At 43.2% G+C, this 14,082-nt stretch overlaps 1 protein-coding gene across 5 annotated transcripts in view; it reads left to right on the forward strand.

Moving 5' to 3' along the window:
* Positions 1-11,357, forward strand: part of SMAD2 (SMAD family member 2) — a 41,321-nt gene extending 29,964 nt beyond the window's left edge. For all 5 annotated transcript variants that reach the window (XM_035100435.2, XM_035100434.2, XM_060280374.1 and 2 more), the window contains 7 exons: positions 469-603; positions 2,304-2,378; positions 4,059-4,112; positions 6,055-6,267; positions 6,706-6,843; positions 7,037-7,181; positions 7,858-11,357. In XM_035100435.2, the coding sequence (XP_034956326.1) occupies positions 469-603; positions 2,304-2,378; positions 4,059-4,112; positions 6,055-6,267; positions 6,706-6,843; positions 7,037-7,181; positions 7,858-7,981 (884 nt within the window). In that variant the 3' untranslated portion in view covers positions 7,982-11,357. The remainder of the gene's footprint in view (positions 1-468; positions 604-2,303; positions 2,379-4,058; positions 4,113-6,054; positions 6,268-6,705; positions 6,844-7,036; positions 7,182-7,857) is intronic.
* The last annotated feature ends 2,725 nt before the right edge of the window (positions 11,358-14,082 follow it).

The following is a 14,082-nucleotide window of genomic DNA, read 5'->3' on the forward strand; positions in this document are numbered from 1 at the left end:
CACAGAGGCATATGTGGATTAGAAACAGCTCTAATTTGGAACTTTATGAATGAACTGCTTTATTGGGACTTTTATTTACTCCATCGATCTTTACATGCTGATTATGTATGAGAAAAACTTTTGATATTGTGAGATACACATTGAAGAGTATCATTTATGTGCAGCTGGTTACATTGTGTGTGTTTGTGAATGTGTTTCACGTAACCAAGGTTTGGTGTTGGTTTGCAATCCTATGCATGCTTACCTTTCAGTAAGACCTATTTACCCAAGTCAGTAGCTGTGCAATTCTATGGTTGTCTGTTGAAGTAATTCCCAAAGTGGGAGTTATTTCCAAGTAAACATCCATAGAACTGCAGCTAGTCCCACAGATAGGATTGATGCAACTTAGTGTCTGCACGTTCCTAGCTTTATAGCAAATCTAGGCAGTCTCTTAACATTTTTTTTGGGAATTTGTTTCTCCTCCCCCAGTTCTGCCTCCTGTCCTCGTACCACGACATACAGAGATTCTGACTGAACTTCCACAACTTGATGACTATACTCATTCCATTCCCGAAAACACTAACTTTCCAGCAGGAATTGAACCACAGAGCAATTACATACCAGGTATTTATGTGAAAGCAAATAGCGCGACGAGTGGCCTCCTGCCATCTGAAGGACTAATTTCAAGTATAACAACCAAAGAAAAAAGCAAATAATGCAGGGAGAAGAGGGTAGGGCACCCCAGGATTTGAGTTTCTTTGCAGCAGCTGTGTTGGTGGTAGCATCTCTGACCCTTTAGAAGCCTGTTCAGCTTTCAACAGAATCTTTATCAGGATTGATAGCGCGCCCAACTCACAATTGAATTTGGCATGAATGGATTGTTGGGAATGGACTTTACATTTGATCATCTTCTGACATCCTGGATTTGGGATAAGAGGCACAGTCCACTTGGGCTTCTATTAAGATTTTAATGTGTAGGCAGTAAACATGTACTATGTTCTGCTTCCTTGTTCTGTTCTTCAAAGCCTAATTCAAGGTGGCTTTATAGGTTCCAATCTGTATAGGCTGAGTCCAGGATATTTTTGAGAGTACTTCTTACATAATTAATTAATAAATAATAATTTTTTATTTATACCCCGCCCTTCCCGATTTGAGAAACCGGGCTCAGGGCGGCTAACAGCAGATATGAAACATTAATTAAAAGCAACTTAAAAAACATCTTAAAAGCCCTCTTGTCCTTTAAGATCTGCAGATTGACTCCTGCTTGCTCTCTTGCCTATGGGATGTGAGAGCGCTCTGGCCCAGCATTTTCTGCCTAGAGACACATCTCAATCCTCTTCTTGAAGATTTGTAGACCAAATAAGTGTTGTGTCTTCTTTTTCCAGGCTTTAATCTATGTAACTTCTGATATGCCTCTAACCCTGTTTATCCACAATTTGTTCCCCTGCATCAGGGGTCTGCAAACTTTTTCAGCAGGGGGCCGGTCCACTGTCCCTCAGACCTTGTGGGGGCCAGACTATATTGGGGAGGGAGGGGAGAACAAATTCCTATGCCCCACAAATAACCCAGAGATGCATTTTAAATAAAAGCACACATTCTACTCATGTAAAAACACGCTGATTCCCAGACCATCCACGGGCTGGTTTTAGAAGGCGATTGGGCCGGATCCGCCCCACCCCCCGGGCCTTAGTTTGCCTACCCATGCTCTACATTGATTTGGCTTTGTGATTGTTCTAGTCTCTTATATTTTACATATAAGCCACCTGCAGTATTGTGGCAGGCAGAAAGGACCTACACTATGGAAACAGATCCCGTATGCTTTAGATATGATTGGATACACATTGATTCATTTTTCTTAACATTTTTTTAAAAAGCTGTGTAGGTTGTCATATACTTCATGTTCTACAGTACCTGTTCCCAAGGGAGGAGGGGAGATGAGGGGTGTTTTTGTTTTCTCCCTGGAAGACTAGAGCCCATTGGCAAATCAGCTGGTATTTGGCTTGCTTCGGACTGGTTATAATCTAGTCCTGTTTGTGGTGCACCGTGCTTGGCCTGTTTTTCAATCAACTGTGCTAGAAATCCATCCATCCACAGTGTAGAGGGGCGTGTAGCGTAGAGAGCAGGGGAAATGGCAGATGGCTGGTGGGTTTTATTCCTCTTTCCTCACGTAACATAGACAGTGACAAAAATGAGATCCACTGCCGTTTATAAAATAAAGGCTGTGTGCACTCTTCTGCAAACGTAAAAGCTTTAACGTGTTCAGGTTGTACATGACACTGAGAGTACCCTTTCATTTAATGGCTCGTTGATTGTACTTTTGGTAGAAACACCACCACCCGGCTATATCAGTGAAGATGGAGAAACCAGTGACCAGCAGTTGAACCAAAGCATGGATACAGGTAATGGTCTTAATTCTTACTGAAGACTTTAAATATGTAAGGGGGCTTAGCAAACCTCTCTTTGTACTGATGAAGATTTATTAAAACATTTCTGTGCCACCTTCCCACAGTTCAAGGTGGCTTACATTAACAAAATGAAATCTACTTGTGTTTCAACCTGAGGTTCAGCCTTAATTCAGGCTGATGGGCAGTGCACGCCTTGGAATATGACTCCACTTCCAATTGTATCAATTGATAGGTACATTTTGCACTAGCTGCAGCTTCCAAGTTGCCTTTGTGGGTTGTTTTGAGTTGTGTCCCTTGTAGTAGTTAATCGAGGTTATGAAAGCATGGGTCCGTGTCTCAAGATCCCTTTCCCTCTAAAGGTGTGAAGCTTTGGCAGTAACTGTGGTTGGTAAAGGAGATTTACCACACCGCATTTCCTCTTTTCAGCCCCAAGGTATGCTAGAAGGCAAGAAGTGGGATCAGTGTAACATATGCAGGCTACCTTTGTCTCCTTTCTCACGATAGAACCAGTAGCTCTATTAAGAAAAGAAGGGAGTGAGGCAGTTGCACACCTCTTCACAGCAGGAAAGAGGCAGATCTTGGGGCCCAGCTCCGATATAAAAAACCCCGGTTGTTACAAGTACGAACTAGAAACAAGCCTGGCTTTTGATACCCCAATTTGTTAACAGGCTGTAGTTTGAGTGAACCCCACTTTGCCAAGTTTGGATGCAGCAAAAAAGGGGGGCAATCCATTTTAAACTGTGAACTAGCCCTAGTCCAACAAGCAGTTGTTGTGTCTAAACCATACCTTTAGTTTCTGCAAGTGGCTAGGCAAGCATTTGAGTTTAGTCCAAATCCTCTTTAATACTGTGCCTGAGTTATTTCATGTAAGCAAGGGGCAACGTGGCCTTCAGTGTCCAGGGTCAAAATGGGGACGCTGTGGTTGGTGAGAGGTTGAAGTGTTGTGGAGATAAATGTCTGCAAAGATACTCTGCACTGAATGTGGGTCATTGCTTGGAAGTCTTGAAATGTGTCAAGAGGCAGGAATTGTATTGTGTGCAGATCAAAGAGCAGTGCTTCTCGTAAGACTAACCTTGCAAAGTTTTTTTTCTTTGCGGGGCAATTATGTAGTGGCGAAAGCAGAGGTTATCAGCTTGTTTGATGGTGTTATGTGTATGATGTGTATGGTGTGTGTGTGTGTGTGTGTCTCCCCACCCTGATCCCATAACCTTGGGTTTTTGTTTTGTTTTGCTACTCCTGATAGGGGCAGGCTTAAGTAGTAAGCCAAACGAAGTTAACCAAGGAAACTGTTGAGTTTCTGCTCCCATTCAGTTATGGCAGACGCCTCGTCCCAGGCTGCAAACATGGGTATTTCTCAGTCTTTGTAATACAGGGACAATATGTGCTGTGCATATGGCATGAGGTTACTGGCATTTGTTAAGTTAGAAAAAAACTTATATTTGGCTCACTTTCCAAAATATGCTTTTGCTGAACAGTAGCAATATTGTAGCATATTCAGAGTAAATCTAACATGGGATTGTGCTAGTGGAAACTGGTCCCAGGACCTCAAAACTGCTGCTGGCACAGCCTCCAAATGTGATGTTAGCATGTGGGGAAACATGGCCCCCTGCACTCAGTCCTAATTACTAAAGTGAATTTTTGTTGTGAACTAACATTTTTTGATTAATTCCTCAGGATCTCCAGCAGAGCTGTCTCCCAGTACACTCTCTCCTGTCAATCACAGCCTGGGTAAGTTGTAAACACTTCTGTATAATAAATGGAGTAAATGTGCTTGCATTCGAAACGAGCCCCTGTTTAGGAAAAGGTAACTATCCAAGGAGGACTCAGTGGCAGGAGGCATCAGTTGATGATATTAGAATCCATTGCAGGTGGAATTAACTTGCGGAGTATGGGGAGAAGTGGTTTATTGGGGTGCAGGGATTAGCAGGGACAATCTTTTTTATTTTATTTTTGTGCCATGCTTTTAGTACGGGCACCTATAGTTTAATGGCATTGCTGTTTTTGCATGTTTTAATCAAGGTGTATTCTATGCTTGAACAATGTTGTGCAGGTGGCTTTTTTTGTAACCTGCTGAGTAGACACACTGGGTTTTGTGTTATGCATAAATATGGAATATGGAGTACATGGAATATGGAGTACATGGAATATCTTCTGGACACACATACTTGCAGGCTAAAGTAACTACAATATTCAAAGCATCAGAACAGTGCTTTTTTAGTGTTGTAGCTGTTTTGTACTCTTCCTCGGCAGTCCTTTGAAAAGTCATCCGAGGTAGATTTGTAATGTCAGCTATATCCTATATGGGAAAGCTAAGGCTTAGAGGGCATTTCCTGATGGGGTGAGCAAGGTTGGGGGGGGGGATTTGACCCCGGGGCTTTTGTTGTTCATAGCTTGGTCATTTGGCCACTCTGCTACATTGACTCCCCCCCCCAAAAAAAAATTCCCTTTCTGTATCTCTGGGGTGATATTTTTAAAAAAGCATATTCCGTTACTGCAACCCTTGTGAGAGGTTACTGGACTGTGCAGTAGCCAGCCACTTTCTAATAGAAATATTCAGGCAGGCTGGCTATTTGGCATAAATGGAAAGGGAAGAATTGCCTGATTTAATTTTTTGTCCTAGTTGGCAATGTGGAGTGGTTTGGGGAGGAGAGGAGCAAAGAAATATTTGTTGGCAGTCGATTTTGGCTGGTAGTTGGTCTATTAAAGGAACATACTTTGTGGTTACAGTTATATCATATTGTCCTGTAAGAGCTGTTTGTGAAGCAGACTCCCATGAAAGGTAGTGCACTCTCCTTCCTTGAAGGTTTTAAAGCAGAAATTGGATGGCCATCTGTCTTGGATGCTTTAGTTGAGATTCCTACATTGCAGGGGGTTGGACTAGATGACCCTCGGGGTCCCTGCAGTTCTATGACCTATGATTAAGATTGCCCTTAGAATCGCCTGAAAACTAGACACTGCTGAACTGATATCTATTTAACTCAGCATATTCTAGTAATATTTTCTGAGGGTTGACACTGTGTTTTGGGCACCTTTAAACTTTAATATTGCTGTGGTAGGTTCCACAGTACATAATGCAATCGCTTCCTTCTTTTGATCATGGGAAACGTAGAGGTGGTTGATGGTATGTCACAAAGCTTGTCTTGTATAGTACAAGATGTTCTGGATGTGGAGCATTTGGACAAATCAAGCATTCCAGACAAGAACATGCTTGCTTGCTTGTGTGTGTGTGTGTGTGTGTGTGTGTGTGTACGCACGCGCACACACACACACACACACACACACACAGTGTTGAGGCAACTTGGAGAGAACTAGAGGTTTTGGAGACTTGTAAATTAGCATTAAAAATATGTTAAGCTTGTTTGATCTGTCGCACAAAGTGAAAGAGGAAATGCAGAATGCAGAGGTTTCGAAGAAAGTATATTACGTCTTTTCTGCTCAAACAATAGTCAATTAAATGTTTATTTAAGCCAGTGAAGGAAACTGCATCAAACACAATGTGCAGCTAAGAATTATTTGAGCAGTCTAACAGAAGTCAAGGGAATAGCCTTGTTTAAGGAGCACAACTAGAGGTGGATTTGGGGAGTATAGCCTTGACTAGCTTACTATTGCCAAATGATTGTGCAGCATTAATACATGTTAACCACAAGAATTCTTCCTCTTTCCCTTCCAGACCTGCAGCCAGTTACCTACTCAGAGCCTGCTTTCTGGTGTTCTATAGCATATTATGAATTAAATCAGAGGGTGGGAGAAACCTTCCATGCATCACAGCCTTCACTTACTGTAGATGGCTTTACGGATCCATCAAACTCTGAAAGATTCTGCCTAGGCTTGCTCTCCAACGTTAATAGAAATGCCACTGTGGAGATGACAAGACGGCACATAGGTATGTACTTCTCACCACGTATTCCAGCTGCTCTCCTGCTTCCTCTAACCTCCTTCCTTTGATCTGCTGGAAAAAAGTTACTTCCATTGCATTCTTCTTTTTAAATTGAACACCGTTTGTTATTTCTTCATCTAAGTAATGGCAGCACAGTAGGTCATTTGTACAGTAGTTGAACGGTATGTTTATATCACTACATCTTGGGGCCCCTCAGATCTGCAAATGATATCTATTAAAATATATGAAGAATGAGCCAACAAGCAGTAAATCAAAACTAACTAAGCAGCAGAGTAGCAGGTGCTTACTGGAAGAACACAAGCACCCAGAAAATATGTAGAGTTTGGCTAAACAAGACCATTTGCACTTGCCAGTATGTTGGATCTGGCAAATTTTAGCTGCTTCTCTTTGTTTAATTTTAGCTGCTTCTTTTTCTTTTTTTAGGAAGGGGAGTGCGCCTGTATTACATTGGTGGAGAGGTTTTTGCTGAGTGCCTAAGCGATAGCGCAATCTTTGTTCAGAGCCCCAATTGTAATCAGAGATATGGCTGGCATCCTGCAACCGTGTGCAAAATCCCGCCAGGTAAGAGGTGTAAAACCAGCAGAGATCAGCCATCATTTCAGCGTATTGAAATGTATTTATTTGCCTTGCTGTGATGCCTAAGGAAAAGACGTTTTGAAAAAAGTTGGAATTGAATCACTTAAACGTGTGTAATGTAGTGGTACCGATCATTCATCCTTTTACCGTTTTTCTTTTTCTTTTTTCTTTTTTGTAGGCTGCAACCTAAAGATCTTTAATAACCAGGAATTTGCTGCTCTTTTGGCTCAGTCTGTAAATCAGGGCTTTGAAGCAGTGTATCAGCTAACCCGAATGTGCACCATAAGGATGAGTTTTGTTAAAGGATGGGGCGCTGAATACAGGTACAGAGTGGCATTCCTCTCCTTGTTAGTAGAACCATCCTGCAGCAGGGATGTTAATGTAGGCCTGATGTTCCCTTTTACAATTTAAGCAAATCGGTATTATCTTATTGTCATCTTCAGATGAAGGGTGAAATAGAAATTTAATAAATAAAATCATTGCCCTCATTTTATTTGTATGCCACCTTTTCTATAGTTAAAACCATTCCGGTGATATATCACAATGTTGCAAACCAGATATCGCCCAGCCCCAAATTGGTGACAGAACTTGCTATTGGGTCAGCTCCAGGGGTTGGGGGTTGGGTTGAGGCACTGGCTCTTTGCCCCTTGTGGTCTTAAAAGTTGATAGTTGAGCAGGGGACTCTAACCAGGGGTCAGCAAACTTTTTCAGCAGGGGGCTGGTCCACTGTCCCTCAGACCTTGTGCGGGCTGGACTGTATTTTGAAGGGGGAAAATATGAATGAATTCCTATGCCCCACAAATGACCCAGAGATGCATTTTAAATAAAAGGACACAAACTACTCATGTAAAAACATGCTGATTCCCGGACCGTCCACGGGCCGGATTGAGAAGGCGATTGGGCCGGATCTGGCCCCCGGGCCTTAGCTTGCCTAAAGCCTTGGCTTGTACGCTGGCTTCCCAGTGTATTTCACCCCCCAACTCTTTCTCCCTTCTTCAGGCGGCAGACGGTAACAAGCACTCCATGTTGGATCGAGCTTCACCTGAACGGGCCTTTACAGTGGCTGGACAAAGTATTGACTCAGATGGGCTCTCCCTCAGTGCGCTGCTCCAGCATGTCGTAATGCTCCTCGTCTCCACTAGCGCGCTTGAAATGCGAAGTCCAGGCAACAGACTTAAATATTAACAGCTCGTCTGTCGTAGTAACTCGTGTGTGGTCTCCATGAACTGTTTCCTATCCAAAAAGTTCAGAGAGAGAGAGACAGAGACAGAAAAGCACTTGAGGGTCTCATCAGTTTCTAAGCACCTTGTGGGTTTTGTTTCCTATACTCTGATGCTCTAGATGAAAAGTTAGTGTATAGAAACGCCTTCTGCCGAAGGAGGGAGGGACATATTAAATACTTTAATGGTGTTTTTTTTATTGGGTATATATAAATTGAGTGTCCTAAAGGTTTACCAATAACATGAGTGGTTCAGTTAATGTATCACGGGGATGCCCCCCCCCCCAATTTTGACACCATTTTGCTGTCCTGAGTTTAAATTCCCATTGATAGATGTGTGGAGCTCTTTGACTTAGGCAGCCATCTCGTAAAAAGCCCAAGTTCTTGCTTCTCTATATTTTTTTATATTTTTATATATAAATATATATGCAGGCTTTCCGCTGCCCTATAACAGACTTTATGCAGAAAATCTCCTCCCCCCCCAAAACCTTTTCCAAGTGTACTAGCTGTCACCTTAAAAACCCCTCTTTGGAGCGGGAGCGATTCTTGGGTTCCATCTCTTGAAATCTTGTGTGTTGAGTATGCTTAGTGGGCCTGAAATAGGCAATGCCACGTTCAACCTTTCACTCCTTGCCCCCACGCCCACCTTCCCCGGGCCAAAACATTCTTTTAAAAAATAGATCCTTCCATTGCCCACCTAAAGTAGTGGCATCTGTTGCCGGCAATGGGTGCTGCTGGCCCTGAGGTCCAGCTTGCACCTCACTTCGAAAATATGGCGGGACCAACAGGCCACTGCACCAACAGGCCACTGCAGCTGTAACTGTGTGTGGTCTTCTGACTAGGGTTAAGAGATGACAAGGAGGGTTATGCTTTCCTGCCTTCTCCTCCCTTCTGCCGTTAGCCATGGTTAATTACCATGGAATCAACATTAAGGTTCTTAATCTTGACCATGGCTAACATGCTACTGGGATCATGCTTAGCTGAGATCAAGCAAGGGAGCGTAGGGGTTCAGACCTGGGTGGAAGTAAGGAATCTCTTAACTGTCGGCATCAGCCCTTTGCCTGAAGTGTTGCAAACCCTTAAATGATAGGTCTGCAGTACATGCGCACATGCAGTTGTTGCAAAATTAAGTTTTTTTGACAGAGAATAATCCATATTTTTTCCTCCAAGAAAGACTTGTTCACCGCCTTCAGATTTGTGAGTGTGCACATTCAAAGCAGCACCCTTGTTTTTCAGAAGTGACAAGCGAGCAGCTGTAAGATGTTGCTGGTCCTTTTGTATCTCAAAACCCTCCCTTATTCACACAGCAGAGATGAGTATGTGAAATCCAGGAGTTGAACTCTATCCCTTTGCACTCAGCAGGGTTTGTTGTTGTTGTTGTTTTTTTAAAAAAACAAAACAGGTTGCCAGGATGCAACCCAGAGTCTTGTCTACTTTGCTCTTAAATCCATTGCTAAAATGCAGGAGAGACAAACTCCAGCTCCTCTCCCTTCCCAAGGTGTGGTGGGACTCCAGGCAACAGTTTTGGGGGTTGCAGATGGAAAGGAACGGGTGGGAGCAGCCGCACCATCAATTATCTCCTGCTTCACTTGTAGTTTTTTAAAGATAAAAGTCTAAATCAGATTTAATCTGGCTGTCCTACAAGTTTTTCCCTCTCTCCCACACAGTGAAATGTAACTTCCACAAGGGTTTGAACATAAAACTTAACATTTCTTTGAAGGTTTACTGGGCTGGTCCGAACAAAATTGTATGGCTTTGCTTAATGAGTATCCATTGCAGAAGGAGTGGATTTTGCCGAAGTCACTGCTTCTGCAGACTCCCTAGGCTGGGTGTTGCGACCAGCCATAAAAAGAGAAGATTCCCTAGTACATGTTATTGAGAACCCTTGGACACTACATCTGAACCTTGCTTTAAGAAATATTTTGAATTATATTCTACAGATAAGTCTGGGTTGGGTAAGGGTTGGGAAACTGTATAGCAGGGTTATTCTGACTTGAAAAGTATACATCTTACTAACAATCTTGTGATCTAGCTGTCTGTCATTCTCTTGTTGTTGTGGCAGTAGCGGGATTGCCTTTTTTGTCTGTTTTCTCCCCCCCCTCCCACGCCCCACCCCAAATCGTTTATTTGCACTAGTATTGTACTTTGTAAGTACACCTAGTGACAACTTTCAGCTTTGAGAACAAATGTGGCCAGTGTTAAGCTTTGCAATCAGCTGACTGAACGGAAGATAAATGATGGATTTTTTAATGCCTTAAGAAATAGGGCATAGGAGCAATACCAAATATCGAGCCTGAGGGTGGGCAATCAAAGTGGGTCAGACAACTTTAAAAGAATTGGCGAAGCCATTACCAATTTGTGTAGTTTTACCAGTAGCCTAATGTATTGGTAGAACTTGTGAACCTAAGAAATAAGCTTTCATGTGTGTTGCATTTGCCTAATATGTGAATACACTAATAAAAAAAATTAATTCTCACCATGGCTTGTTTGAATGGTTAAGCAGCAACACTGTGCAAACACCCTCTGCTTAGAGAGCTGCTTTATATACTATCTGTGAATATAACTGATCCAGGATCCAAAACTCCGTGACTTGTTTTGCCTGCCTGAGGGAGTCTGATTGAACTTGTGGAACGACATCCCCAAGAGATTGTAAAGCTCTCTTGAAACTGGAGACGGGGATGGGATTTGCAAAATGGCATGGTTTGATGGGAGCGGGCCTGCCATTCGAAAGCAGAAATCTTTTGAGTATCTTTTGCTTCCTTGGGGGGGGGGGGACAAAATGCTTTCATTGTCTAGCAAGTGTGAAAGCACAATGTCTTATGTGTATTGCTGGAGTGATTTCCAGGATCTTGATTCATCAGTATAGAAGAAGACATGGCTGCTGTCAGGCAGTAATCACACAACATTTGTGGAAAGTGTCTTTCACAGAACTTAAGTTAAAGGAAAAACCAGTTTCTGACCCTCAGTGCCATAGTACCGTAGCAAGTTCGAAAGCAAGCTAGCCAAATTGTCAGTTGTTGTGAAAAGTGGAGCAACTATGCTTGGGCGTTTCTCATTTCCTCAGAATGCCTTTGTCCTACTTGGGCTACTCTCTTATCCCTTCCTTCCTTCCTTCCTTCCTTCCTTCCTTCCTTCCTTCCCTCTTGCCATCACATTGCTCCTTGGCAAAAATGACAAAACCCTACAAAATCCCAGCTGTTGGCATTTGATCAGGCTAAAGGGCTTTACACTGTTGTGTTTAGTGGCAATAACCTATTAAAGTTGGTAAACATTGTGATCATCCATGCCTGGTTGGTAGTCTTTTTTTCTTTTTTTTAGAGAAACAAGTGTATGGCACAAGCGCTTTGCGGGTTGCTGTTCCCTTGAAAAGCTGTTAAAATCTGAGGGATGGGAATTTGTGTTTCAGTGACAGCTTTTATTTCCAATCATATTAAAGGGGAATTGTGTAATCTGCTGAGCTGTGGTCAGGGCCTGCGCTCTATGCATTGTGTCAGAGAGTCTTTATAGCCAGCTTGTCTCATACGATACCCTGCAAAACAGTATGCTGAATTTTGTTCCGATGGCGCCCTGCTCATTTATTCCAGTTTAGTTCGAAGCCACTGTCCCCTTCCTGGCAGGTGCTCAAGTTCATTGAACTGCCAATGATAAATATAGAGCTTGTTAATGCAAAACTTGCACAGGCAGGGCGGAACTGTCCAAAGGAAGATGCCTAAAGACATGGAACAATGCAAAACTTGCAAAAATGGATGGAAATTCTTGGCTCTCAGCTGTTCCTCCTGAACAGTGGCCTGGGTTCAATTATGATAGCTAAAAGCGAAGTTGGTGGTGTGCTACTTAGAAGCCATTTAAAAACCTGATAAAACAAGAGGTTTTAAATAAGATTCCCAGTGGACAAAGATCAGGGCTATATAACATTTTCCTTGGCATTACTCTTGTTGCAGGGGGATGTGGATCTTGTGGCCTTCCAGGTGTTGTGTAATAAAAGACAGCCAGGCCACAGTTTACATGTATACATTGGGTCCAGGAAGAGGAAAAGGGGGGGGGTGAGAGGTCTCGAAAACTAAACTCTGCAAAAGGAAACTTTGAGTAAATGGTCCTCTGTCAGTGCCTTGGCTCCCTTCATCAGGACCAGTGTTCGAAATTAGTTAGGTGCATTTTGCACTTGGCTTTTGTCCAGTTGCGAACAAGTGAAGATGCCTGAGTGCCAGGATAGTGCCTGACACCACCAAATTCTATCAGTTATATTTTACAGTATTCTGGAACCAAAATGCTTTTTTCTGTGTAGCCGGAGCAAGAGCAGTCACCACTAAGAGAAAGAGGTCGGAATAGACCAATATACGGTATATGTGGACTGTCCCTCGATCAAGTGACTTTTCTTTAAGTTCTCAAAGCTCTAAACCTAGCTCAATGTTGTCATCTGAACTCACCAGATGTTTAACTGATAATCAACCACAGTCAGTCCATCATTTGAAAAATAAGACTTTAGAGCCACCTTGCCCCCAAGTGGCAAGTAGGCATTCCATTTTGGCAACATGTGCTGCTCTGGTTTGCCAGAAGTGGCTTTGTCATGCTGGCCACATGACCTGGAAGCTATACGCCGGCTCCCTCGGCCAATAATGCGAGATGAGCGCGCAACCCCAGAGTCGGTCACGACTGGACCTAATGGTCAGGGGTCCCTTTACCTTTACCTTTAACCCTTGGCTTAAGGAGCCTTGGCTTAAGGAGTTTCTAACGCTGATCCAGACCTTACAGAAAGGTAAGTTTTGGAGTGAAACGGCAGAAACAGAACCCAAGTCAAGGATCACTTCACCAATAAAAGAATGGAGCAGACTGCTTTGACATTTTGTGAAGTCAGGAAGCATTGCTTAGCGTTGCAAACCTCTCAGGTTTTGAGTCTTTTTAGTAATGTGGACATAAATGCACGTGTGAGATACTCAGTATGTCCTGCCTGTGTGTCTCACTGTCTGTTGCAATTTGCAATCGAGGGTCCCCGGTGTGTGTCTCACCATTTTAGGTAAAGGAGATGACTCTGACAGAATGGGACTTCTTGATGACATCCCAGTTGGTGGAACATTGTCCCCAGAAATCTTCGCCTGCTGTTGTCCTTGATTGTTATGAAGACCTTTTTGTTTGTTTCTGTGGTGCAGTTTTAATTCTGCTGACTGTGCAATGCTGGTCTCGAGACTTTATTTTTTATTTTTTGCTTAATTGGTTTTTGTATTGCTTTTACTCTTTTTGAAAACTGCCCTGAGAACAATTGAAGGGCACTATATGAATACAGTGGCACCTTGGGTTTTCAAACGTAATCCATTCCGGAAGACTGTTTGAGTTACGAAATGTTCGAAAACCGAAAACTCTACGGAAAACTCAATACAGAAGCCATGTGGCATGTTTGACTTCCGAGGCGTGTTCAAGAACCGATGCATTTACTTCCAGGTTTATGGCGCTCGAAAACTGAAATGTTCATCAGCGGAGGTGTTCAAAAACCGAGGTACCACTGTACTTAAATTTTTGTGCCAGCCTCCGACTCTCTTTATGCCATCTTCCTTTTTCTCACCTGCCCTTGTTATGAAGCACCCCTAAAAATACCCAGCTTTTGCTGTGATAGCCTGCACCTCTTCAAGTAACAAGAAAGGAGACAAAGAAAGGAACAGGGGTCTCTTGCCAAAGGTGTTTGGGGTCAGAGGCAAGTTTCTGCACATAGGTGCCAACTCCCAGAATGAAAAATCCGGGATTGGCAGCAGTGCGGCACCAGAAGTTGCGCTGCGGCCACTTTGGAACTGGGCAGAGCAGCACCAGAAGTTGCTTCTACGCATGCTGTGCCCATTTCCAAAATGGGTGCAGCGCCAGAAATCGCTTCTGCGCATGTCCAGAGACTCCAGACATGCGCAGAAGGAGTCTCCCTGGGCCGGTAATCCGGGGGATTTACGTTTTTTAAAAAAAATCCGGGCTGCCAGCGGGAAACGGCTGGAAAAACGAGGGTTTCCTGGGGAATACGGGAGACT

Source organism: Zootoca vivipara, chromosome 11, assembly GCF_963506605.1.
Source record: "Zootoca vivipara chromosome 11, rZooViv1.1, whole genome shotgun sequence".
In the NCBI taxonomy this organism is placed as follows: Eukaryota; Metazoa; Chordata; class Lepidosauria; order Squamata; family Lacertidae; genus Zootoca; species Zootoca vivipara.